At 55.3% G+C, this 27,377-nt stretch overlaps 1 protein-coding gene across 2 annotated transcripts; it reads right to left on the reverse strand.

Moving 5' to 3' along the window:
• Nucleotides 1-887: 887 nt before the first annotated feature.
• Nucleotides 888-26,621, reverse strand: Grtp1 (growth hormone regulated TBC protein 1). Of its 2 annotated transcripts, none has more exons than XM_071611663.1 (8): nt 26,597-26,621; nt 24,015-24,166; nt 17,335-17,493; nt 15,066-15,190; nt 12,679-12,775; nt 3,881-4,053; nt 3,626-3,811; nt 888-1,165 (listed from the first exon to the last, which is right to left on the reverse strand). In XM_071611663.1, exons 3-8 carry the CDS (start codon nt 17,438-17,440, stop codon nt 1,076-1,078), a joined length of 777 nt encoding a protein of 258 aa, XP_071467764.1. In that variant the 5' UTR covers nt 17,441-17,493; nt 24,015-24,166; nt 26,597-26,621; the 3' UTR covers nt 888-1,075. The 2 variants fall into 2 exon arrangements, with proteins under 2 accessions (XP_071467764.1, XP_027794744.2); XM_027938943.2 differs by lacking the exon at nt 26,597-26,621 and adding an exon at nt 24,576-24,732.
• Between the last annotated feature and the right edge of the window lie 756 nt (nt 26,622-27,377).

Raw genomic sequence — 27,377 nt, forward strand, 5'->3', positions numbered from 1 at the left:
GAGAACACTGGGTCTCAAATGGCAGCAGTATCCATGCTCTCTTGGGCTCTGCAGGCAAAGCCACCTGTGTCAAAACCACATGTGCCCTGGGCCCTAGCTGAGGCACAGGCTCTGCTGTGCTCAGGCAACTGGGTGTCTGGCCCCTCTGTTCCGTGGGGTGCTGGTCTCACCAGTTTCCTGTCTGCTTACGAGAGGTATAAAAGGCCAAAGAATGTGAGAGCTGCTGCACCTGGGAAGGCAGGCCTGGGACTGGAGAGACACTCGGCTCTGAAGTCTGCCTTTCCCTGTCCTCCATGCTGCAGCCAGCCCCTCCTCTGGTCTCCATGAGGTGCAGTGGGAGCCACCACTTGCTGAACCTAGAGCTCAGGGCACAGAAGCTCGCCTTCTGTTTTCTGAAGCAGAACTCTGGCACTGAGGATCCTGGGACCTTGGGGGTTGGCTTTAAGGATGGCCTGCAAGTGGCCCAGAGCCCAGGCTTCCTGACTGGTGTTCTTCCACAGGCCCGCACTACCAGGCACCCAGACTGCAGAAGCAGACATGGGGACAAGCCGAGGCCCCCACAAACTGCTGCTCTAGCAGTGCATCTCGGTCAGGTGGGCCAGGTGGAGTGGTGTTGCCCACCCTGCGAGGAGCCCCTCTCAAGGTCAGAATGAGTCTAGACAGGACCAGGCTGGCATGCAGGCTCTCATGAAGGTCAGCCTGGCCTCCTGGAGGAGTCAGAGGGGTTCCAAGTGATGGTGTGGCCTTCCTGGGTGCTGCTGGGAGAGCCCTGCTTGTTGGTTGCAACCCTAAGGGGCCACAAGGTGAGCACTCCCCCACAGGCAAGAGCGGTAACTAGGCTGACCTCAGTGATAGCGCCGAAACGCTGACCAGCTGACACCACAAACTCAGTGCTCACACTTTATTAAATATAAATGCTGTTGGAATCTATGATCTCACAGCCTGAGTGACAGGATCGGAGGTCTCTCTAGACCTACCGCTGCAGTGCAGTGACATCAGGCATTCACAACCTGACAAGGGGGCAGTAGGAATGGTCATGGGCCCACGGGCAGCGGGGCAGGGAAGAGGGAGCCTGTCAGCCCTGTGCCAGCAGTGCAGCACGGTGGCTCTCACGCAGCCTGGTGATGGTCGTCATGGACAAGCTCCCTGGCTCTGAGAATATTTTCTGGAAGAGAAATAATTTAAAAACAAATCAGCCAAAAATATATATTCCCACCTTATCTGGAACGGCACCAGGACAAAGCCACCTGCCAGTGCTCACCAGAGCTACCTCACAGGGCAGAGCCTTCCCTGTAGGGCCAATTAGTGGGGGCCAGGCCCACAATGACCACAGCCCCTGCCCTCCACCCCCAACACCTAGGCAGCCATGCTCACAGTGGGCCTGAGTAGTCAGCCTGGTAGACACTGCAGGGCCGGGCTGTCAGTTCACCTGGAAGCCAGGGGTCACCTGCATGCAACACTGGCCATCTTGGGCCACACACACCCCTCTGGTCCCTGTGCTCAGCAAGGGACACGGCACACCACAAAGGTGTGAGGGGGGCTGGGAGCCCAGTGGCCAGAGCTAGCACACGTGGAGGTGGGACTTGGGCGAGGGCCTGGCTCCATGTGCACAGCACTGTGGCTGTTGGGGGGCAAAGGGGTGTCCTCCCTGGTTCCACATACTCGAAAACTGCAGCAACCCTGAGAAGAGCCAAGACCACCAGCCCCTAGATGTCCCCATGTGCCCTGCCTGGGCAGCATGGAAGCCCTGTGAGTGCTTCCTGGTCCTGGGGCATTTGGGGCTGGGACTTGGTCATGCCCTGGACACAGCTGAGACTTGAGGGCGCTTCAGGCCCCCACACTGTGTCCTGAGCAGGGGGCAGAGCTCTGCTGGCTACAGCATCACAGGGTTTGCCCAGGCCCTTGCCAGGCTGGCCCTGTCTGCCCTGGGCATCCCTGATACCCTACCTCCTCATGGCAGCACCATTCTTACCCAGAAACTTCTGAGTGGGTCTTTCTAACTTGGCATCACAATCTGAAGTGATCCTGAGGTTGCCTGATGCCGTCTAACACAAACCATTCATGGCCACAGCCTATTTTCACCAATGGGAAGAACATTTGGACCCTAAAACCCATAGAGCCCACAGTGGAAATATTTGGTCGTGTAAAAAAATTGTGTTTTCCAACGTGGATTATAAAACACTCAGGGCAGCAGGAACAAAAGGCTGCTTCTGGAACAGGAGGGGCCGCTGGCAGCTACCTAGGAGAACCATCCTGGGGCACTCGGTGGGTGAGGCCCGTGAGGTCCTTGAGGCTGCTGTCAGCCTGGAGGGAAGGCTCTGGGATCTCTCTCTGCAAGTCTCTGCCCCTGACTTGGGCTAAGCCCATGGACTGCACTGCGGCTTCCCCAGGGCTGGTGTTCTCAGTGCTCCATGAAAGTGACCATAGCCCTGTGCTTGCTTGCGCTTCCCTTGGAACATCTCCTGGAGGAGCCCTGAGCCAGCAGCAGCTTCCAAGGGCCAACACTGCCCCTCCAAAGGCACTAGTTCCTGGTGACCAGAGCTAGCCACAGTGGCGTTAACTCTAGGTTAGGGGTTCACATGAGTTGCTGCTCCTCACAGCACTCAGTCTCCTCTTTGGTCCTGTGCATGGAGGGTGTGTCTGGTCCCAGCAGAACCACTTGCACAAGGCGGTGGCCACACTCGGCCACACAGCAGAGAAGGAAGGTGCAGCCTCTGCCAGAGCCTCTGGGGGCAGGAGCCCACCTGCCATCGGCTGTGCCCACATCAAAGGGCTCGACCTCCTGCAGCCGGGCCGCTCACTGGCACCACCCACCACAAGGGAGCAGGCAGAGCCAGTGGAGACTTTGTCCACATGTGCCTGCTCTTTCTGAAAGAAGGCAGTCCCACAGCCAGCTTGCAGGGCTCCCAAAACTGCCTCCAGCTCTCTTGGTACCTAACCAAGGCTAGGTGGGATGGACCCCAAGGTGCCTCCGGGACTCCCTTTGAATCTGTATCTCAAGATAAAAAGTCACGGTGTTACAACAGGCCCCTTAAGCTCTGCCTTTGGTCTGGTCCTGACAGGGTCATGCCCACTGAGAGGCTCTGCTCACAGCCTTGCCCAGCCCCCACAACCCCCCCCCCCCCAACGCTTGTCAGTGCAGACCCCACTTGAGTTTGTCTGCACAGTCAGGCTTGGGACTCGGCAGGGAGCTGCCCTTCCAGGCACCACACACAGGGGCAGCCCATCTGGCCAAGGGTGAAGTCAAAAGCATGAAGGTTGAAAAGAAATGGCCTGCTGCAGGCAGGATGGTCAGGAGAGTGAGAGGACATAGTAAGGCCAAGCCTGGATAACATGGTGCCACTCCCCCAGGACACCAAAGCACCGGTAAGCGGGTCTATGTTCTTGTGCCCACCCTTCTGACCCAGGGAACCCTGATCTGACCCTCTACGTGGTCAGAGGCAGCCTCGGACATGGATGGGTAAGAGGGGAATCATGCCCCCACCTCGGCAGGCCACAGGAGAGAAGGGTGGCTACAGCGGGAAGAGGGCATAGTCCTCCCGGGGAGAGGGGCCCAGTAGAAGCCCAGGTCCGGCACACAGGCAGGCAGGGGGGGCCCCCATGGGTCATCACCTACAAAACTCACCTGCATGAATGTGTGGCACTCGGTCACAAAGCTCCCTCTGGTGATCTGCTTGAACCTGTCGCAGATGTCTGGAACGCTTGTGGCTTCCAGGATGAATGTCTGGTGTTGCTTGATCAAAGTCAGGGCCACCCGGAAGAGGATCTTGGAGCCCTCGTTGAATAAGCAGTCCCAGATGCGCAGCACTGTCTGTGGAGACATAGACCCACGTCACTCAGGCAGCAGCCCACATGCTTCGGGGCCCATGGAGGTGCTCACCTCCACCGGCAGGATGTCCACAAACAGGCAGATGAACCAGCGGGACACCACCAGGGTCCACAGCACGCCATGTCCCTCCATCAGGGCTGCCACCGCGGGCATCTTCAGCCTCACCAGTTCCGCAAGGACCTCCTGGTCAGTCTTCAGGCCCAGCATTGCAGGGCTGTAGTAATCTGCCAGAGGGGGAGGGAAACCAAGAGACTCAGGCACACTTGGCAAGCCACTGGTGCCCCCAAGGCCTCGCTTGCCTCTGAGCTGGGAGTGGAGACGGGGCTCTCCCAGGAGGAAGGACCATAGTCCAGGAGCACCTGTGAGCAACTCCCAAAGCAAGGCCCCCGGGACAGCCATGGGCACCAGGGGTCTGGGCCAGATGCCACCCACTCAGGTCCCATTGGGCATTAGTTAAAATCTTCAGGCAGGAAGAGACTGAAAAAGATGTTTGCACACCCAGGTGTTCACATCTGTGCTGTTCACAACTGCTAAGGGGTGTGCATCAATAGACACACGGACAGATGTCCATATGATGAAACATTATCCAGACTTAAAATGAGAGGGATTATGACACAGGCCACAACAGGTCACGGTTCTTGAGGACACCGTGCTCAGTGAAATGAGCCTGTCCAAGAAAGACACACACTATGTGACCCCCCTTTTTTTTTTTTTTTAATATTTTTTAGTTGTTGATGGACCTTTATTTTATTTATATGTGGTGCTGAGAATTAAACCCAGGGCCTCACACATGCCAGGCAAGCGCTCTACCACTCAGCCACAACCCTAGCCCTATGACCCCTCTTCTAAGAGGTCCCTAAGTCCTCACTCAGAGACAGATGAGCGGGTGGAGGGGAGGGGAGTCAGCACTTAATGCAGACACAAGGTGACAGGCACAGCAATGGGGGCAGAAGGTGAGACTGCAGCCCCTGCTACTTGCAAAATATTCATAGTCAATTTGGTAGGAAAAAAAGGTTTTATTCAAAGCTGGCTTTGAAGGAAGACAGAAGAAACTTAATGGGTTCAAAAGTCCCGTCTTCAAAACACCTGAAAGTGAGCAGGACTTTAAAGGAGACCAGGTGGAGAGGCGAGACCATGGACAGGAACGTGCAGTCCACAGGCCGGTGCCAAACAGGCCAGGGCCGGGCATCTCCACACCTGGCTGCTTTAGAGCCTGTCAGGGTGGGGGCTGCAGCCCTTGGACTTCTCTCTCTTAGCAGGAGCAAGTTCTCCTTAATCCCAGGGGCCCCCAAATTCAGTGTGTCACTAATGCTCCTAAGGCGAACACAGAAATGGTTAAGCGTGAATTTCATGCTGTCTGTGTTTTACCCCAACAAAAACAGAATTCACACTCCAACACTTCTAAATAGCATTCTATCTTCCTTTGAATGGACATTTGTCTTACCACAGAATTTCTGGGTTTCCTACTCGATTTTTTTTTTAATATTTATTCTTTATTTTACCTTTTTTTTAAAGAAACCATTGTTTTTTTGTTTTTTTTTGAGAGAGAGAGAGAGAGAATTTTAATATATTTTTTTTTAGTTTTCGGCAGACACAACATCTTTGTTTGTATGCGGTGCTGAGGATCGAACCCGGGCCGCATGCGTGCCAGGCGAGTGCGCTACCACTTGAGCCACATTCCCAGCCCCTTTATTTTACATTTATGTGGAGCTGAGGATCGAACCCAGTGCCTCGTGCATGCTAGGCGAGCGCTCCACCACTGAGCCACAACCCCAGCCCCTCCTACTTGATTTTTAAAGTCAATGTGACATACTGTAGTAAGTTTTAATGCTCAATTTGTGATATAGAAGAATGCAGTAGCCAGGCATGGTGGTACACGCCTGTAATCCCAGTAGCTCGGGAGCCAGCCTCAGCAAAAGTAAGGCACTAAGCAATGCAGTCAGACCCTGTCTAAATAAAATACAAAATAGGGTCGGGATATGGCTCAGTGCTCAGTGCCCCTGAGCTCAATCCCCAGTACTCCCTCTGAAAAAAAAGAACACAGTAGGCTATCCTCATACTGTCACAGCAGAAGCCGCAGCAGATGCTGCATGCCCAGCAGGCCTTCTAGCCACCTGCCACGTGGCTGCTTAACCAGGTAGGAGGTGCGGCTGGGCGGACTTGGTGTCTTGGTTGAAACAGTCATTACAGACGCCGGCACATGACTGATTCTCAGAGTAAGCAAACAACAAGGATGTTTGAAATGAAAGTACCTGGAGATTTTAAGAAATGCCAGGGATTTCTGAACCCCCTTCCTATCTTGATATTGCACGTATCTCTTCAAAGCGTGAGCTGTTTATTGTCTTTGCCTTCGTGACCGAGAGCATGCTGTTCAGCTGGAAGAGAGGCACAGCAACCCCACATCCGTCATCAGACCCTGCAAGGAGCTGAGCTGAGCTGAGCAGAGCAACAAGCAAGAGGCGATTTACAAGGTGCAGTGCGACCTTGGTCCCAGGACAGAGAGGCTGAGAACAACTTCCATAAATAGAGGCGCTAAACTCATACCCTGACCTCATGGGGCTGAGGGCTATGGCGGTCTCCAAGGGCAGGATTAAAGTAAGTTCATGGCGCCTTCCCTTCCCTGAGTGTGGAAGGTGCTGGCAGGGCTGTAGTGCTGGTGTTCCATGAGGGTCTGAGGCCAGCAGGCACAGCTGGGCCAGGTACTAGTGCCCTGGAGCCCCAAGGCTGAGGTCACACCTGAGAGGGGCCACAAAGACAGCAGCACAGCATCTCCAGTGCCTGTGACCTGTCCTCCGTTGCTGGACTCTCTTCCGGCCAGCGTTCCACGAGAAGCACGATGAGGGCTGGCATCACACTCCCACATGGGCTCCAGCTGTGCTCTCAGACGAGGATGAAAGGTGGGTCAAACCTCCCCATCCACAGGGCCACAGCAGGCCCGGCGGTACCTCGCGGGCTCCTGCTGAAGGTGGGAGGGGGAGAGGCGGCGGGCCTCTGTGCTAAGCCACCTGTGGCTGAGCTCGACCCCAAGTAACCCCAAAGGAAAACGACAGAACCATTAAGACCTGATGCCACTTGGGGCTGCTAACCACCCAATGGGCATAAAACTGGGGCCACAGAAACAGGCCACGCAATTCACCCCAACTCCAGAGCAATCCACACTGGCACCCAGTTGCACCCACCAGATGGACCTTGGGCACAGGCAGTGTTGGGCACCTGATGGGGACACTGTGTCATGGAGGGTGGCCCAGGTACAGCTGTGACACACTTGGGGCATAGGAAGCATGTGGCCTCTGTCCCGGGGGGGCGCCTTGCCCTTCCATCAGTGCATCGATGTCCTCCAGAACTGATGCCCAGGGCTGCACCCCCACTCACCCTCACCTGATACCCAGTGTGCACGGCCACATCCCAATTCACGGACGCCCCAGGACCCAGGGCTGAGTCTAGGGGGTCTCAGCCCCCCACTCCCACCCCTCAGGAGCAGGACCCAGGAGCCTTCCTCCCCCCAAAACTGTGCTGCTTCCCAGGGATGGAGGAGGAAGGGAGTGAAACGGAGCCCTGAAGACATTTCGCTGGGGCGAGGGCCTTCTACACAGCACACTCCTGACCCTAAGTGTCAACGTTAAGGTCTCTGGCCCAAGCATGCAAAACATGGCCCACAAGGACACCACACTGCATGGCCCAAGACAAAGGGAAGGCGGGCACAGTGTGTCCACCCAGGGCACAACAGGGCCACAGGACCAGCAGCTGCCCTTCCCCACTCAGGGACCTCTCCCCCGAGGAGGACCACCCTCAGCCGCACCGTCAATAGCAACAGCCATGGTTCCCAGTCTCTGCCACAGGGCCACTTCATCACCCTGCTCCGTGGCCTCATGGCCTCATGGCCTCAAGAAAGGCGAGCATAGAGGGAGGCCTCCTTCACCCAGCCTTTATCACCGTATACAGTTATAGTCACCTTGCCATGGGTCACTGCTAATCTCTCCTCTGCCCGACTGACACACTTCATCCCAGGTCTGTGTGTAAGGTGAAACAGCAGGCTCAGTACTACCAATGGTTCCAGGCATAGGGGAGGGGTCTTGGGGCCTGTCCCCAAGATGAGGGGACATTGCATTTTTTTTTTTTTTAGGTTTACTTAGTTTTTGTGTAGTAGTAGTTTGAACCCTATGGCACTCTACCACTGAGCAACATTCCCAGCCCTTTTTAAATATTTTTTTTTTTTTATTTTGAGATGGGGTTCAAGTTGCTGAGGCTGGCCTCAAACTTGCTATTCTCCTGCCTTCAAAAAGAACTAACTCAGTTGGGCACAGTGGTGCAAACCTGTAACTCAGCATCCCTGGAGGCTGAAGAAGGAGGATTCCAAATTCAAGGCCAGCCTTAGCAGCTAAGCAAGGCCCTAAGAAACTCAGCAAGACTGTCAAAATTTTTAAAATAAGCTGGGTGCAGTGGCGCACGCCTGTAATCCCAGAGACTCAGGAGGTTGAGACAGGAGGATAGCAAGCTCAAAGCCAGCCTCAGCAACAGTGAGGCACTGAGCAACTCAGTGAGACCCTGTCTCTAAGTAAAATACAAAACAGGGCTGGGGGTTGGGGAATCTAGCTCAGTTGGTAGAGTTCTTGCCTCACATGCACAAGGCCATGGGTTCAATCCCCAGCACCATAAAGAAAGGAGGCGGGGGGGTTGCTAAGGATGTGGCTCAGTGGTTGAGTGACCCTGAGTTCAATCCCCAGTACCAAAAAATAAAAAATAACAAAGGGCCAGGGATGAGGGGTTTAGTGTTTCAGTGCCCCTATGTTCAACCCTTGGTACTGAAACATTTAAAAAAAAAAAAAAAAATCAAATATGTAAGTAGCTCACTAGATAGCAATAAAAATAGAGATTTTAAAAGAGATTCAACCAGTCATGATGGCACACACCTGCAGTCCCAACACAACATAATAAGACCCTGTCTCTTATGAAAATGAGTAAACATAAAACATTTTTATTCTTTGTATTTTTTGCCAAGTCCTAAGCCTATTATCATAGAAATGATAGATTGATTTTTTTTTAGAGCACAATACTATAGAATTTAACTAAGGGAAAAAAAAAAAAAAAAACATGTAATATCCCTCCTCTGCCTGGCAGGGAGATCAAGTCCCAGACCCTCCTTTGGGAGGTGAGGCACCCGGGCATGCTGGGCTCCACTAGAAGGCCCTGGCTGGCCACCCTGCTGGGTCCTCTACTCTGCCAGAGACAGCATGCTGGGAGAAGAGGTCGGAGCGGAGTCTGTGCTACCTGACTGTTCCGTGGTGGAGCTGGGCTTGTCTGTAGTTGGATGCCCACACGGAGGCCCAACTCATACACAGCAAGGGCAGCACTCCCCCAGGAAACACCAGGCTCGGGATGGGCAGTCATGGGGGAAGCCCACCAGAAGAGTGTGGAGTCCTGCTCAGCCCTGGCTGAGACCATCAGGGCACCACCAGCCCACACCAACCCTCCTCTGCTCCTGGACTGGAGCTGTGGCCTTGCAGAGTGTGCCTTGGTGCTCATCTTGGCCCTCCTGCTGGCCAGAGCTGAGGTGTGTCATCAAGGACCTGTTCCCCTGCATTTCAGGGGAAACCAGGTCACACCAGTCTTTCAGGACATGCAGGCGTCAGCTCATCCCAGAGCCTGCCCTCTCAGCAGTGCCACAGATCCACAGAGGGCTCCTCTGGGAGACAAGGAGTCTTCTTGCTGCAGGGAAGCCACAGTCTGCTCTGTGCAGTGGCATCCTGGAGAGGGGGCGAGGCACCAAGGGCTCCAACGGGCTGGTGCCACATGGTTTCCTGCTGATCTGAGCAACTGGGATGAGAGGGGCTCTGGCCCAAAACCTGGGCTGAGTACAGTCAGGGGCGGCCAAGGACTGGCCACAGTGCAGAAGTCTCTGGTAGGGGGTGTGCAGGTTGCTCATTCTGTTCTCCACGGTCCTCCTCTTGAATTGCACTGACTGACACCTGTTCTCAGGGATGCAGATGACTACTGCCAGGTTTCAGTGGCTCCACAGCTGGGGACATTGCTTGGCACTGGCCTGCTGAAGGCCGCACCACCTCTGCCTAAGTCCGTGGGCCATCCAGGTGCCTGTCTGTGAATCAACTGTTGGCCATTTCCTTCCCCTGATGCTGTCCTCTCCCAGACCTTTAGGAATTCTTCAGACAATCCAGATCCACAGCCCTTGGTTCATCGCATGGACCAGATGTCTTCTCCAAACCAGCAGCCACTTGCTTCTGTCATCTGTCTCCAAGACTGGCTTATTTTCATGTGACTGAGATTCTCAGTGTCTTCCATGCTTTTGAGTTGCCTTCCAGAATTTCATCTCACTGCAGCCTCACAAACCGCTCTTCTTCTCTGAGCTTCAGAGCTCTGACTTTTTAACTGTGAAATTCTGAACCATCTGGAATCGAATAAGGACCTAATTTTGCTTTCTTCCATGTAGACAGTCAACTGTCACAGAATAGTGTTTTAAACAGTTATTTCTCCATTAATTGATGTGCCTTATACAAGACATTCCAACGGATGGCAGATGCAGCCACAGACCAGTTGGCTTGGGCTTCTCAGTTCTGTTCCACCCGTAGACAAACTAACTCCACATACCTTGAGCATCAATCAACCGCCAGTTTCCTTCTTTAAGCTTTTCTTGGCCTGTCTTGCCCTGGACTCTTTGAAATGATTAGGTCATTCTGGCATTCCTGGGATAAAATGACTTTCGACAACAACAAAAAGAAAGAACTCACTTCACAACCATTTCTAGATTCCAGTTGCTCAATCCCTGAGTGTGTTACCAGGGACGTGCCCCTGTGCCTCAGGGAGACGAGCCTACGCGCAGGACGTCGCACTGTTCTGGCTTCCTAACATGAGCTGACGAGCGGATCGTCATTTTCCATTTTCTGCAAGATTTTATTCGAAAAAGTTTTTGTGGTGCCAGGAATCACACCCAGGGCCTTGTGTGTGCCAGGCCAGCATACTCAACAGCCAAGATCCACCCCAGACCAATTTTTTTGAGATGGGCTCCAACGAGCCTCCTGCCTTAGCCTACCGAGTAACTGGGACCACAGATACATGCTACTGTGCCCGGCTAAGCTTTATTTTAAAATATAATTAAATAAAACAGGAATTATCTGTTTCTTCAGGGTTTGACAGTAGAGAAAACTAGGCATGTCCGTCAAGTCAACTTTGTTAGACTGTTTTTCTCAACACCTCTGAGGGAGACAGATGGCATGTATTCATGGAAGATTGTCACTGTCATCCTATCATTGGTACTAGATTTTTTTTAACTTTCCAAATGAAAATGTTATATGTATATCCCTCATATAATTAAAAAAGAGATGATGAAAAGCAGGACACAGGCTGCCCGGGACAAGACTTGGGAGGTGCAGTGTCCCTGCCTCTGCTACCTGGAGCACTCCACAGTGGCAGGACTACCTCCTCTCACTGGCTGACGTTTCACCCGAGTTCCGAGTCTGAATCGAGACCTGTTCTGTGGCAGTTTGGTTCAACTGAACCCACGCAGGCAGCAACGTGGGGATGAAGCTCTGCTCGACACCGCTGCCCACTGAGGGGAGCCGGAGCCTGGCCCTTCTCCCCTCTGACCTACATGTTCTCCTGTTCAGGACATGCAGGCGTCAGCTCATCCCAGAGCCTGCCCTCTCAGCAGTGCCACAGATCCACAGAGGGCTCCTCTGGGAGACAAGGAGTCTTCTTGCTGCAGGGAAGCCACAGTCTGCTCTGTGCAGTGGCATCCTGGAGAGGGGGCGAGGCACCAAGGGCTCCAACGGGCTGGTGCCACATGGTTTCCTGCTGATCTGAGCAACTGGGATGAGAGGGTGTGCTGCTGCTGTCCAGAACCTGTCTGAGGACAGGACTGGTGCTTCCCAGACCCCGGAACAGGGCCTGGACCATGCCAGGCCCATTGGGAAGGACAGAGCTGACCTGGTGCACACCAGCCTCACCCTCGAGGGCCGGAGGCAGCGGCACCTGCTGCAGTTCCCTCTCCTTTGTCCTGGCCCTGGCTGCTGTGAGGGAGGCATCACCTCTCAGCCTGCCTTCTCTTCACCACGGTGCGCCCAGGCGCCCTTCCAGGGGGCACACGGGCTGAGGTCCAGGTGCTACTGCCTCACCTGGCACACGAGCCTGCGAGCAGGCCCACACTCACACTCCCCAAGCCTGCAGACCCTCTGTGAAAGGGGTGCTGTGGCCGTCTGGCTATCTGGTGGCACAAATGACCTGGGCTGGAGTGAGGACACATGTGTGGAGCATCCGTATCTCATGCCCTTGCCTGGGGACAGGCACAGAGTGCTCTTCCCAGCACCTGTGTCAGACTGGGGTGGGACAGGAAGTCAGCTGCCCCACGTCCTCTTCCATGGGGACAGCTCTGGCTCTTCCTCTCTACCCAAAGTGACCTCACACTATGCAGTCTGCACTACGCTTTGTTAAAGCTGGTAGCTGTTCTTACTTGTCAGGAAGTTAAAAAGCATACGGATTTAAGAGTGATTTTCCCCAAAAGTAGTAAGAAGAGATTGCTATTGTGCTGATGAGAACTCACAAACCTAATGACCAATACATGGGCAGCCAGGCCAGCCCCTGGCAGACTGCGTGATCCTCAGACTCCACAAGTCCCCCACTCCCTAGGGAAGGGCCAACAGAGGAAGAGCAGAGCTGAACGCATGGTCAAAGCCAAACCCATGCTGTGCAGCAGACCACCCCCCACACCTAGTGGTGCCCACGCCCATGTTGGGAGCTTGAGGAGGACGGCTGTGCCTCCACTAGAGCTGGAGGGTCAGCCAGCTGGCCTGGCTAACCCAGAGGCAGGGTAGGAAGGCGTAGCAGGGGCTCCAACATACCAGGCAGTATCCTTCCAACAAGAGCGTCCAAGAGCCAAAAAGACTCTTCCTCATTCTTCGTTATGAGAATCAGATATCCTGCTATGAAGTTCATTCCCTAAAATCAGAAAAAGGAGAAGCAAAACTCACACTGAGGTTTTTACATTCTGTTTTGTTTTTTGGTGGTACCAGGGATTGAACCCAGGGGCCTTCCACCACCGAGCTGCAGCCCAAGCTTTTTACTTTTTATTTTGAGACGGTCTTGCTGAGTTGCCCAGGCTGGCCTTAAACCTGCAATCCTCCTGCCCCAGCCTCCCAAGTCACTGGAATTACAGGCATGGACCACCACAACTGGTCTCACTGACTCTTCAACTGCCTTACAATTGGGTACTAGTTGGGCGGCTACTAGGTCCCCAGTTCTCTTCCCTTCCCTAAAACTTGAATGAGCCTGGAACAATCTTTTGGTGGAATCTTAGAGAAACTAAAGGTCTGCCAGTAGTACTGTGTTCATTGAACCTCCATAAAAATAAGAAAAAGTTAACAGTTAAAACCCCTGAGCAATGCGAGGAGCACTGAAGACCACCCTCTGAGGGCTGCATGGGTCAGCCCACCACCCCTGGTTCCCAGAAGGCTATCTGACCACTTGCTTGGCCTGGATCTCTCCCCCAAGGTGACTCTACACCTAGGGCTGTGATTACACAAAGTGAGGGTCACGGCCTGCCACCGGGGCCATCAGGGTGGCTGAGAGAACTGGGTGGAGACCCTCCTGGGAGAGTCCTACCACTTTCCAGAAACCTCAGGCCTGTGGCCCTCTGGGAAGGGCTCCACTCCTGGGGGCTGAGTGCGCAGCTCACTTCCACCAGGAGTAGGTGAGTGTGAAGCAATGCAGGTGAGGCTGCAGCAGCACGCTGTGGTGGCACCAAGCCTGGCCTGCATGTGCCACCGAGGGTTTGCAGGAGCAGACGCCGGCTGCACACACATGGCTCTCACACCCTCAGATCTGCACCTCAGTTGCACAGCAGAACTAAAAACTAAACACAGAGACCGTGGCATCAAGACTGTGAAGGCAGGGGCTGGCATGCGCTGCTGCCGAGAGCCCAGGGACAACGTGCACTGGGTCTGGGGACAGCCACAGCGGTGGACCATGCTGACACAGGCAATGCGCATGGGCAGCCACCTCGGATTCCCAGGCTGAGACCCACCCTGTGCCTTGGGGAGGTGCCAGCAGTTGCTGCTAATATAAGTGAGGGTCTACTGGGGTGAAGACCCTTACAGAACGGGACCATAGGCACAGACACCAAGCAGGCAGAATGCCCTGGGACCATGCGCCAGAGATCAGAGTGTGGCATCCACAAGCCCAGGGACGCCACAGTCGGCAGCGACCACAGAGGCTGGGGGAGGCTGGGACAGACCCTGCTCACAGCCTGGGGCCGGGCACCCAGCCCACCGCCCTGACCTCAGACTTCCAGGCCCCAGAAATGCAGGAGCATGGACTTGCGTCTCAGCCACGTGGTGTGTGCCTGTCAGGGCCTCAGTTGGCCAACTCGGAGAATGCGCAGTGTGTGGGGTCCAAGCAGCAGAGCTCCACTGTCATGCCAACATCAAAACTGTGTTTGTGTTTGAAAGTAAAACTGTTCTTAAAAGCCAAAAGAACAGAAAGTAGAACAATATAAAGACATTTTGCTTCAGCTCCTTTGGGCCACAGTCTGGTTCCCTGACAGAGGGTGGCAACAGCAACAAGCCAAGGATGGAGGGACATCCTGCCTCAGCTGCACGCATGCAACACCAGCGTCCAGCAGTGCGACCTACAAGCCTGGCCCAACGGCATCCGGCCAGAAACGAGCAGCAGGCCATCCAGTCCTCTGCCTCCTCTGCTCCTCTCCCTGCCCACACAGCCACCCTCTCACCCTGAAACCCACTTGCTCAGCCAGAGAATGATGTGAGGGCTCTCCAGGTGGGGACCGAAGCTGCCAGACCTGCTCTGGGCAGACATCTGTTCACACCTGTTCCCTAAACCATGCCCTCTGGGCTCCCTGGCACTGACCATGGGCTTCTGGAGCTATCGCCCAGGATAAGAGGACCAAAATCACCCAAGCTCAGGACACAGTCATCATCCTCTCCGGAAACCTGGTGCCAACCTCAGCTACAGGGAGCAGGAGGGCCATGTGAAGCTCGCAACCTCCAGCTCAGGAAAAGCTGCTTCCCACTCTGTGGCAGACCTGGGCTACAGCTGGCGACCCATGACGGCGGCACCAGGCTGGCCCTCGGGTACCTGGCCTGAGTGCTCTCCTGGGAACCCTGGAGGTGGCCTGGCTGCAGCCGGAGCAAGCTCCCTGTGCCAGCAGCACACGCAGAGGCCCAGGGCTCCCCCAGCGACCCTGTGTTGGTGTGAAGGCCTGAAGGCTCACCTGGCAGTAGCCCACGCCTTGGTTGTGCATCCCATACGCCAGCAGCACGTTGTACAAGGTCTTCTGCAGGCAGGGCTCGGCCGTCTTCCGGAAGCGCACATTGTCCGGGAAGGTCCGGTTCAGGTCTGCACGGAAATTCACCAAAGAGGTCAGCACTCAAGCCTCTGTGTGCACCCCAGTGCCGTGGGATTCTGTGCAGGACCTCAGGGTTGGTCTGGCCCTGGTGGCCTCTTGAGTCAACCTGGGAAAGGTCAGCGGCACTCTGTGTCGGGAAGAAGGGGGGCTTTCTTGGAATCTGGGGACACAGGCAACAAGTTCTAACTGTCCTTTCTCTTGGGATCAGAGATGGCACAGCAGCTATCCAGAGCCACAGCCCTCACTGGTCCATTTCCACACTGGCCCCACCAGCACAGCCCACCTCACCTGAGTCCCAGCTCCCCCCAGGAAGAGCCCTCCCCGCGCCAGGGTGACCAGTGGAAACGACACACTGAGCTCTGGGCAGCTTCCCAGTTCTGAAGACCAGGCACACAGCGAAGGAGAGGAGACTCAACCAGAAATGAACAGACACGCTGAGCTTCCCAGTTCTGAACACCAAGCACACAGCGAGTGGGACAAGAGACTCCCTCAGAAATAAAGGGACAAACTGAGTCCCGAGCACTAGATCAACTGGCACTGCCGGCTTCTGTATGAGGGGCCTCCCTGCGGGCCTCTTCCTGTCTTAGGGCCCACACCCCTGCCCAATCCCCACCCAGGCCCCAGATAGACCTCTTTCTGGAATCGTCAACATTCAAATAAACGAATCAAGGGAAAAGACGGTGCTCTTACTATTTCAGACTAGAGACAGCTGTGAATGCTCCTGTGTGGTACCCTGGCCGGGAGAAGCTTCTCCTTGCTCTCATCGTTCTATAGGAAAGGAAAAGGCTGATGTGGACGGGTGCAGGTGCGGCCACGGCTCACAGGCGCCCTGAGCACCCAACACCCCCTTACGATCCCTGTAAAACGGTTCATCCAGATGCCTCCAAGTTAGACACCAGGCCACCACCTGCCACCACCACCTGCCACCACCACCGAGCAGGCCTACTTCTGGGCCCACAGCCAAGGGCCAGAGGCAGCGACTCCAGCAGAGAGCCAGGTGGTGGAGCCACCCAGTGTCCATGGAGTCCGAAGGGTGAACTAAAGGTGGTGCCCACGTCCCAGGACACTGCAGCCTTAAAAGGAAGGGTCCTGACCCTCTGCAGCCCCAAGGAACCTCGAGGCCGCTGCTCAGAGGAGGATAGGTGCGGGGATTCCTCCTGTGAGGACCCTCAGGCAGCCAGGCAGAGACATCAGAGGGGGCCTGGGGGGGCCACAGGGCAGCGAGGCAGGTTAGTGCCCAATGAGGACAGTTTCAGTTTGGCAAAATAAAATGGTAACTTTTATGTTTTACCTTTACTACGATAAGACAAAAAGACTGATCCAAAACCACGCTCAACAGAACCTTTAAAATCACTTTTCCAACAAACAGCAGGATTCCATGTGCTCTGCTACGCACGGCTTCCATGAGCTCCCTGTCCCCACCGCCATCTGCACCTCTGCCCTGCCGCGTGAGGACCCTGGGCTGGGCTTCTGTTCTGTGACCAGGATGCAGCCTCTGGCTCCCAACCCCCCAGCCCTCCCCGCTCCCACAGCTGGAGCCTGAGGACACTGAACCCAGGAGGGCCGCAGCACGAAGCCCTGCACACGTCAGGGCCACCCCCCTCCCTCAACCTCTTGTGCTTCAACATAAACGGGTTCATTTAAAAAACTGTGTCGCGTTCACACCTACATTTCTCAAAAGGTGTTAAAATTGGAGAGGACATCTATTTCCGAAACAGCTCCTGTTCAACTTGGGTCAGAACTCTTCCAGCACTTTGAGCTTCTGAGAGTTCAGTGAGCTCAGGGCTCACTAAGGGCCCTGAGGCAAGAAGCTGAGAGTTGCTGGTGACTGGTTCCTGGGCACAGCACTGTCACTCTGTGCCCAGTGCTGCTGGCTGCCGCCGTCCCCTGAGAGGGGTGAAGAGCTCGTGAGCCAACAGGCACTCCAATACTTTCTGGATGGATTAAAAACACTGTCCCTCCCATGAATGCTTCAGTTTATTTTTCCTCCAAAATGTGATTTCAAATCTAAACGAGCTGATGCGTCTTTGACAACAGCTTTCTCCACAGGCCTCAGGGCTGTGCACAGGGCAGCACTTCTGCTGCCCGAGCTGCCTGGTCCACCACCCCGCCACGTGCAGGCCCTGGCTCCCACCTGTCCTGATGGCCTCCTCCAGGCAGGAACTTCGCTCTCCCTGGAGCAGTCGGTGGTAGTAGCCAGGGTTCTGGTCCATCTGGGCCTGGGCTCCACTCACTGCCATCCAGACACGGGCCCGGTGTTCCAGCGGGATTCCTTTCCGGACGTAGCGTTTCACTGGAACCAAAAGGACAGATAGCGCCCACAAGTCAGAACCAGGAGGGGCTGAGTGTGCCCCTGTGGCTGCAGGCCTCCCACGCCTGCCCTCCCTAAACAACGCGGGCGGAAGGCCCAGACGTCAAGCCTCCCCCCAAGCCACACATACACTCTGTAAATTCTCCAAGACAGACTCCTCTCCCCACAGAGCAGCACGAGAGGCGGTACAGTCACCGCTGCTCATCTTCTGCCCTGCCAGGCACCTGAGGAGACAGGCCTGGGCTTCAGGCTCCTCCCAGGTCCTCCCCTTCTGCCTGCCCTGTGGACTCTGCCAGACTCCAGGCTCTGCCTCGGGCTCCTGCCCTGGGAGACTCACCCCAGCAGCCCTGTGCCTCTGTGCTGAGCCTGAGCTGATACAGAGCCACATGGAGAGAAGGGCACAGCTCAGTGGCCGACCATGTGCTGAGTGGGCACCAGGCCAGGTGGAGATGGCCCTCTGCAGAAGAGGGCAGGGGCAGGTGTTGACCCTCTGCTGTTCCTGGGAGCTATAGGCAGACTGGCAGGGGCCAAAGCACAACTTCAGGCAGTGCAGCCCTCACAGGACCCCATGTACCAGGTTCAGGTGCTGACACCGACCTGGCGGTGAGTAACAGTGGGCCCAGTCAGGAGCACAGCACCCACGTGGACTATGGCTGAAGGGCGGAGCCAGTAGGGCTGAGGTGAGCACACACGGACCTGGGGGCGCTTGGGAGGTGGTGCTAGTGGTCAGTCCTGGTTCTGAAGTTAACCTGTATATTGAGCCCTACAACTTGTGGTTTTATTTTCATTGAAAATAAATAAAAGAAAAAGTAATTTTTTTTATGGTGCTGGCAATCAAACCCTGTTTTACGCATGAGTCTCACCACTAAGTCACATCCCCAGCCAGTAATTAGTAATCTTCTAATGACCATAGAAACAGAGGACCAGACTCAAAGACCCCTTCAGATAACTGATGCCAAGTGAGACTGACAGGCCAATCAAATTAGACCAGGTGTCCCCTGCGCCTTTATGACATCAGCCTGCAAAACAGTGAGCTTTCAAGGCTTTGCTGTGTTCCTCTGCCATTACATTATGAATACACCATTCTGAAGTAGCCACACTGTAGGAAATGCCAAGGTTTGCACGTCAGACGTCCTCCAAGGCCATATGGCCAAGGCCTGGTCCCAGGTGGCACTTCTGGGAGGGTGCAACCTCTAAGAGTGGGGCCCAGAGAGGTCCCTGGGTCAATGGGAGCTCTGCCCGACAGGGACTGTGGGACCCTGGCCCCCGGCCCCCTCGTCCTCTTGCTCTTCTGCTTCTTGGCCTTGGGATGAGCAGTTCTGCTCAGCCCTATGCTCGTGCTGTTATGCACAGCCTCACCAAGGCTCAGAACAGCAGGGCCAACCACCCACAAGGGCGGCCTCCAAAGCTGTGAGCCAAGAGAGACCTCAGGTCTTGCTATAGTAACAGCTGGCTGAACGGGAAGAAAAGAAGTAAAAATTCGTGCAGTTAGTGAAATTTCACAAGGTATCATAAGCCCTAGGAAGGACCTCACAGGCTCCAACAGGAAATCCATGAGTAACAAACATTGTTAACACAAGTTTCAGGGACCCACAGTTATGAACATCTGGGCCTGGGCACCTTGATACAGGCACCAGGAGGACAAGCCTCACCCACTGCCCACTGGGCCTCCCAGTCAGGCTGGAATGCTCAGCCACTTCTGACAAGAGCTGTGGGTGGCCAGGAAGGCCCAGGCAGGGCAGGACAGACCAAGCACCATCCACAAGAACCAAAGAACCTGGGAGATCCTCTTTGCAGTTTAGAAGTGTCCTTAAGGATCCTGCTCTAACAAGATCATCCCAGCCAGCTTGTCTAATCACTGTGTTTGTGAACACGGAGAGCAGGAGCTTGGTCCCATTTAAAATTCAAGCAGACACTAATAATTTGACCTGACCTTCCCTCCAAATTAGTAGATTTGTACTGAAACTGGGCTGTGGGTCTCAGAACCCCTCAGAGGGCACAGTGACCAGAGTGCTCTGAACGTATTTAGTCACTCTTTGCAGGCCAGCATCAAGAGGGGTCAGTCCCAACACCGGCAAGGACTGTTCTAACCAGAGGAAATTAATCGCCACAAGGAAAGGACACGTGCAAACCAGGGGTGTCTCCACAAACCAACTGCGAACAACCAGGAAGCAAAAAATTTAAAGGTGTCATTTACAATAACACCAAACAGTAACAGAAAAGGGTCTAAACCAAACGAAGCACCTGCAGGGTCTGAATGCTGAACACTGCAGAAGGAATCAAAAGACCCAAGCAAACGCAGACAAACGCCCCACTCATGGACTGGCAGACTGATAACTACAGTGACAACAATGTGGTGTTGGTGAAAGGCCACGCAAGTGGATTAATGGACACAGGAAAGAACCAGAGAGGGATTCACACAGACAGAATCGAGTGTCTTTTGACAAAGTTGCACATAGAATAATCTGTCCAGCGGCTGTGGTTATAGCTCAGCGGTAGAGTGCTCACCTAGTACGTGCGAGGCGCTGGGTTTGATCCTCAGCACCACATAAAAATAAATAAATAAAATAAATAAAGTAAAGGTATTGTGTTCAACTACAACTAAAAAATAAACATTAAAAAAAGAATAATCTGTCCAAAAGAAAGAATGGATTAAAAAAAATAAAATTGTAACAAGAAAGCGTAGCCACTTGAGTGTTCATACAGTTTTGGGAGAAATGCAAAATTGAACAGTCGTTTAGAAAAAGAATCTGCAACTTATTTTTCCTTTTTTGTGTGTGGGGAGCGGGCACTGGACCTAAAACCCTGCATCTGCTAGGAAATGCAATTTCTTACTAATCAAACTTTGACATGACCCGGCAATTCCAGTCCTAGGTTGTTTTCCAAGAGAGAGGAAAGAGCTAAGTTCACACAGAAGCACCTGCCTGTTTACAGGGTCGACTGGGCACGTCCCAAATATCAACTGATGGCTAGAGAGATCCAGAAAGTGCGTCACTCTCAGCAACGGGCGGGAGTGAGCCACCAAGTACACAAGAGGGTCCCAGGAGTCCGATGCATGGTGTCCAAATGCGCTTGGAAAGCTCCGCCCCTTACAACAGAGAGCGGATGGGCAGCTGCCAGTGGGGGAGCTGATGGCAGGGTGAAACCCACACCCCAGTACCAGGGATCGGACCCATGGGTGCCCAGTCACTGAACCACATTTGTAGCCCATTTTATTTTTTATTTTGAGACAGGGTCTTGCCAAGTTGCTGAGGCTGGCTTTGAATTCATGATCCCCCTGCCTCAGCCCTCTGTGGGATGACAGGCTTGCACCAGCACACTTGGCAAGAAGCGGAATTTCTGAAGGAGATAGAACTGTTTTGAATCTTCACTGTGGTGAAGACTATGTCTAAACTCACAGAAATACACACAGGTAAAAATGTTTTCCTGTAAATTTAAAAAATAATTTGGCAATATAAAGTTTTGTTTTGTTTTGAATGAAAGGGCAAAATGGTTACACACACCAACTTCGACTTCAGACACCTGCTCTGCCTGGGCACAGGGATGCACGTCTGTGATCCCAGTGACTGGGAAGGCTGAGGCAGGGGCACTACAAGTCTGAGGCCAACCTGGGCGGCTCAGAGAGATCCTGTCTCAAAAATTATAAAGTGCCAGGATGTGGCTTCCTGGGAAGATGCTCCTGGGTTCTCTCCCCCGGACAAACAAGCCGGAGACGACTGCTCTGCTGACCATAAACTGCACACCTGGGGAGCTCAGTCTCAAATACACAGAGAGACGGAGCACGACCTGGTGTCAGGGTAAGGACAAGGGTGCCCGAGGCCTGGCTGGATCTGGCAATGGCAGCCACACTTGCAGGTTACACAGAACAAAAGCTTTTGCTACTTTTTGACAAGTTTGCTATCTGAACCTACACTGTTTCTTTAGCAGGGAATGGAATGGTTTCTTGTCCTCCCAGACTGACCCTCTCCCAAGGGCAGGGCCTGCGCACAGATGTACCCAGAGAATTAGCTTCCATCTGTCTGCCCTGACAAAGGAAGAAAAGTCACATATTTTGGCATTTGTCTTTGAAAATGTTACTGTAATTTAATTTTCGTTTAGATGTGTTAACATCTTAAGCAACTCAGAAGGAGATCTGAAAGAAGTCCTTTTCACACCCAGACAGGAAATGAAACAGGAGAGCAGAACCTTGTGTGCCGAGGTCAGTCTTTCTAGGCTACAGGAGCGACAGGCTATAGGGCTGCTGGCAGACACTTACAACAGAAAAATAACGTGTGCCCTGTACCCACAAACAGGGCACTGAGCAGAGTAAGTGTGTCTTAAGACACACTGAATGCCAACATTTGTAGGTAACTGTGCTACTGGACACACAAAAGGTGGGCGACATGCCTCCACAACATGACAAACACCCAGTGAGTGCGACGTCACACTGGAGGGGCGCCTGGTGACCCAGGGGCCTGAAGCTGAGCACACTGCCACCCAACTGCACCCACCCAGAGCATCTGGCAGGAAAGCCTGTATCTTCTCCTATTTCAGACCTCACAGTCCACCTGGAGTTTTGCCTGTACTAAGGGCCTTGTGTCCACAGTAAGGGACCCAGAAACCACACCTTGTGCCAGCAAGGACACACAGGGTGCAGACCCCCTCACCCCTACCAGACTGAGCAGAACCTCAGGCTGATGCTGGTGGCTCCCAGTCCTCAGGCTGAGCATCCCTGAGTGGCACAATGATCTCCCCACAGTCCTTTGACAGTGATTGTGCTCATTACCATAATCACAGTCTCTTTGCATTACTAAAGAAATGTGAGCAGGAAAAGGCTACTTCAATAAAAACTAAGTCAAATTTTTAAAAAGAATTAAGATAGTGCTCAAAAGAAGCAAAGCAAAGCAAAACCGCTGGACTAGAGCGAGAGCCTGGGAGCATTTTATATTCTGCATGCAGACTGCTTCCCAGATGCCTTCTACTCCTGCTCCAGCTAGACCCCCATCATGGGGAGACGGAGGTGAGCGGAACATGGCTCCCACCACTCACAGAAGGGAAGCAGCATGGGATCAACAACAAAGCCAGACAGAAGGAACGTGCCCTGGTCTCACAGGAGACACATCCCTCAGGGACTCTTCCCACTGGGCCCCTGTGGTGCAGAGCCCATGCCATTAGTTGTGAGCCTGTGTGCTGGCACCTCTGCTCTTGGGGGACACCTGGACAGTCCCTAGTGGTCACTTGTATGAGAGGCTGGGGCCTAGAGCAGGCAATAAACAACTTCATTTTCCAACCCTTAGTGTGACCGGAATGTTTCCCTTGTGCGTAATCTTGCATGTTTTCAAGTATATATGTACACACACACACACAGACACACACACACTGTACCTGTACCTATCACGTACAGTGCAAACACGATATGCATACCAACATGTGACATCTTAAGTTAAAAGACAACTTTTAAGAATAAGCCCAAAAGAAGAAAAGTAAAGGTACGTGTTTGCTGGAGCATGGACAAACAGGTGACAGGAAGGGACAGCAGGGTACCTGTGGGACACCCAGGACCCTGACTTCAGGGCTGTAAAGCCAAGGCGAGCCACCCCTGCAGTCCCTTGGGCTCTGCCTTGTATGCTACACTGGGAGCCTTTACCCACCCTCTCACCCACCCTCCCAGCAACAGCCTTGGAGGGAGGCAGGGGCAAGAAGCCCAGGGGCTGAGCAGGGACCAGCTTCCCCACCCCAGTCCTCTGTCCCTCAACCCAGCACAGCCTAGGAACACTCTGCTGACATCTTTAAAACCCTTCAAGAGTCAGGTGTGGGGCTGGGGCTGGGGCAGGGCTGGGGCTGAGCCGTAGAGCCTAGCCGGAGCAAGGCGCTGGGTTGGATCCTCAGGACCACATAAAAATAAATAAAATAAAGGTACTGTGTACAATTACAACTAAAAAAAAGATTTTTAAAAAAGAGTCAGGTGCTTCTGTCTGCTCACTGTCCACGCAGCACCCTAGGCCCTCAGGCCAGTACAGGGTCCTCTGCTTCATGTCTACTCTCCCTCACACCTCTACCATCTGGCTCATCCAGCTCTGTCCCTTGAAGCCTAGCCCTCACTGGCCCGGCTTGGGAGGCACTGCCCTGGTGGTGCACTGGAGGTCTGTATGTGGCCTCTTGCAGGCCAACACTGCCTTGCCCACTTAACAAATACTGAAGTCACCATCCTGGTCAAGCCACTTTGCAGGACGCGCAGACTCTCAGCAAGGAAACAAAAGATCAGCACATAAATAACACCTGTGGCTTGGACAGTGACCGGGGAAAACACGGGGGTCTGGACAGGGCCCACTCCCTCAACTCCCACTTTCTCCGTGAAGAAGGGGCAAAGGAGAGCCTGCCCCATCTGATTTTGAAGGTAGAAGACGGGCTTTGTTTCCGGGTGCTGCGTCTGGAGAAGCAGCCTCCCCGCCAGCGCCTGGGGGAAGGAGCTGGACTTCGCCCGTCGCGAAGGGGTGGGTGGTGCAGTCCTCGGGCTCCCTCACCTGTGGCGCTTCTCCGGACGGCGCCGCCGCCCTTCAGAAGTCTGGACCACTTTATGGCTCTCTTGGTGAGTATCACCAGGTACGTGGAAAAGAATTCTTCGTAAGCTGCGTAATCAAAGTCTGCGGGCCTCTCAAACCCATACGGATCGACCCTAGACACAAAGGAAATTCTGTTTTCCAATCCAAGTTTGCTCGCCCGCTGGAGAAGGCTGTGTGCAGGACGCGACCCCCCGCCGGCCTCCCGCCGGCCCCTCCTCCTTTCGCAACCCCCTCCCCGGCCGGACCCTCCCGGACCTGCACCCCGCGGACCCGCGTCCCTCCCGTCGCGCCTTCGCGGGACCCTGCACCCCGCAGACCCCCTCTCTGCCTAAGGCTCCTCCCTCCCTGACACCCCGAGTCCCTGCCGGGCCTCCTCCCTCCCCGATCCCGCCTCACTGCAGGACTCCCCGTCGCTCCCGACCCTCGCCTCCAGTCCCCACTGTCCGGGATCCTCCCTGGCCACCCGCAGCGCGGCGCCCCCGCAGGAGCCCCCGGGGCTCGGACTCGGCCTTCGCCACCCACCTGGGCACCCGGGCCCGCGCCGCCTGCAAGCGCTCGGCGGGCTCCATGGGGGCGGACCGCCGACCCCACAAGAGCGCGGACTCCAATCCCGGGCAGAGCCCAACCCAGGGCTGAGCCCCAGCCTCGCGCGCCGCCAGCCCCGGGGCGCGCTTGTCCTTCCGGCGGGGCGGGGCCCAGGCGACCGCGGAGCGCCGGGGGAGGGGCCGGCGGGGGAGGGAGGGGCCGGCGGGGGGAGGGGAGGAGGGGCCGGCGGGGGGAGGGGAGGAGGGGCCGGCGGGGGAGGGGAGGAGGGGCCGGGCCGGGGCTGGCGGTGGGCGGGGAGCCCGCGGGCGGAGGGCGCGGCGGGCCGGGTGCACCTGCTCCTCCAACTACCCAGACCTCTCCGCCGTGCGCAAAGATGAGGGGCTGTGAGTCCACTAGGAATCCAGCTGGGCTTCGTGCGCGCGCCCTAGACTTCAGCCGTGCGGCCCCTGTGTTGTTCTCTTGTGGAGAAAAGCGCAGATCCCATTTTCCGTCAGCTCCCCTCCGTTTCGGGTCCGAGAATATACAAGTTGGAGGCCTGCATCCCGCGCCCACCGAGGTCCCGTTCGGCCTCCTCAAACCCGGGGTTAGGGGACCGGGAGCCCTGAGCCAGCGAGGGGGCGGGTCCCGGTGGGTCCCGCCCTGGGTGCAGCCCAGGGTCTCCTCCCGGGTGTGAGTGAGGGGGGTAGGCGCAGCACTGCAGCCCCGGGTAGCCGCAAAGCGGGACTAGAAGCTGGACCGTGGAAGGAGCGCCAGCGCGTCCAGGGCAGCGCCTCGTGCGGGTGGGAATTCGGTGCCCTGCGATCTCTTAGGTGCCACCTCCCGCTAGGGGACCGCGCCACCCCGGTCGGCCGCCTCCTATGGTCCCGTCGCCGCCATAGCATCCTGGGATTTCAGCGTTTCGGCGTGAGAACCACGTGTGGCTCTCCGTTGCTGGCCCTCGGCCGTCGGTTTTTAGTTCGCTGTGGCCACATGGCGAGGTAAAGGGTACTTCTGCAGCCTCGGCCTCCTCCCCATGCCAAGGGTACTTTAAATGGGGTCAGCAGTGGGCAGCCAAGCAATTAAGAAGGCATCTTCTCTCCAACGTCCTGCGACGGGGTCCGTGTCCAGAACCCCCCACCCCGAAGAGGCCGCCCACCCTGGAGGAAATCCCTGCTGGAAACAGGGCGTTCGCTGGATGGTAGGAAAGAAAGGCACCACAGCTCTGCGCTGCGGTTGCTGGGCCTCTGAGAACTAAGTGGGCACTTAGTTGTTCCAGAATGTTTCCTGAGAACTCCTGGCAGGGGACGTGGAAAAACGTCTGTAGAAGTGGACAGGCCCCTACATGGGGAACAACCTGTGTCCCCCTCAGCCTTCTCCAGGCCCTGGAAGACGGCTGGAAATTCAGTGCTCACCAGCATAGTCTCAAACCCCTGTTTACCAGCTGTGCCATTTGCTAGTTCTGGGGGGGGGGGACCCTCTTGAAGTGACAGCTCAGACCAGTGAGGCCTGAGGTCTGGGGAGCGGGGGAGCAGACTGGAGTCTGCAGTCGTCCTCACCTACATGCAATAGAGCTATGGCCCAGCCAGCAGAGCTGAAGGGCTCCACCAGGGCCTCAGGCCTCTCCCTCTGCCGAGCTTTCCTTCCTCCCAAGCCACACATGGGTCTGTAGCCCACCCAAGCAAAAGTAAGATGCCCTCCCTGCTCCTGGTCTGACACCTCCTGACTCACCTCTCCTCCCTCCTCCCTCGGCTACCCAGCCCAACTCTGGCCTTCATGCTTGGGGGGGGGGGGGGCAGCTCCATTCTGGCTGCAGGTCAGGGCACCCCTAGGGCCACTGCTCTGCAGGTCAGGCACCCCTGGGGCCGCTCTTTTGTAATTCCTGCCCCTTGCTGAGGGTGTGGGGAGTCCCACAGGATCCCTCTGTGCCCTTGGAGAGCAGCCCTGGCCCATGGCTCCCACACCGGCTGGGAATCAGGCCCCAGGACGCCTTGCACTTAAACCAGAGAGTGAGGGCCTACCCTCCACGGAGTTCAGAGCCAGATGTGACCACAGTGCAAGTAAACTGGTCCCCAGGGAGTCAGATAAGAGCAGCTGCCCTCCAGGAAGAGTGGGGAGGAAAGATATTAGGCCCCCGCCCAAGGCCTGAGGGTGGCCAGCAGCCACAGCAAGCAGAGCTGGAGGTCCCCTCCCACTCCCCTGTGGACCAGGAAACAGGGGAGCCAACAGTGTCCTTGAGGAGCCTTCCTCCTCCCACCTCTCTCAGCCTAGTGAGAGAGCCTGGCACCTTTCTGCACTGGCCGGCCAGGGTTACCAGGACAAGGGGCACCCACATCCAGGAGCATTGCAGCAGTCCATCCCCAGGCTTCAGGGGGCCACTGGGCAGCTAGCTGTGGCACTGAAGCCTCAGGGCATGGGCCCGGGCTGTGGCTCAGTGCTAGAGCGCTTGTCTAGCAAGCGTGAGGGACTGGGTTCAATCCCCAGCACCACATAAAAAACAAATAAAAGAAAGGTATTCTGTCCATCTACAACTTAAAAATATTAAAGAAAAAAAAGCCTCAGGCAGACACTCTGATCACCCCGCCTGCAGGAGGTCTAGGAGGACTTCAAGTGAACTTTGACTCTGGGGCCCTCTCCTCAGACAAAAGGACGTCCAGGCAAGTCCCCAAGGGCATCCAAGACCTGAGAACAAGCAGGACTTTGTGGAAGGACAGAGATAGCATCAGGTAGACCTACTGATCCTCATCAATCCTGAGCCACACAGGTAGCTACAGAGCCTGCCCTGGGGATCCTGGCCCGTTG

The sequence above is a fragment of the Marmota flaviventris genome, chromosome 4, assembly GCF_047511675.1.
Source record: "Marmota flaviventris isolate mMarFla1 chromosome 4, mMarFla1.hap1, whole genome shotgun sequence".
Taxonomy (NCBI): domain Eukaryota; kingdom Metazoa; phylum Chordata; class Mammalia; order Rodentia; family Sciuridae; genus Marmota; species Marmota flaviventris.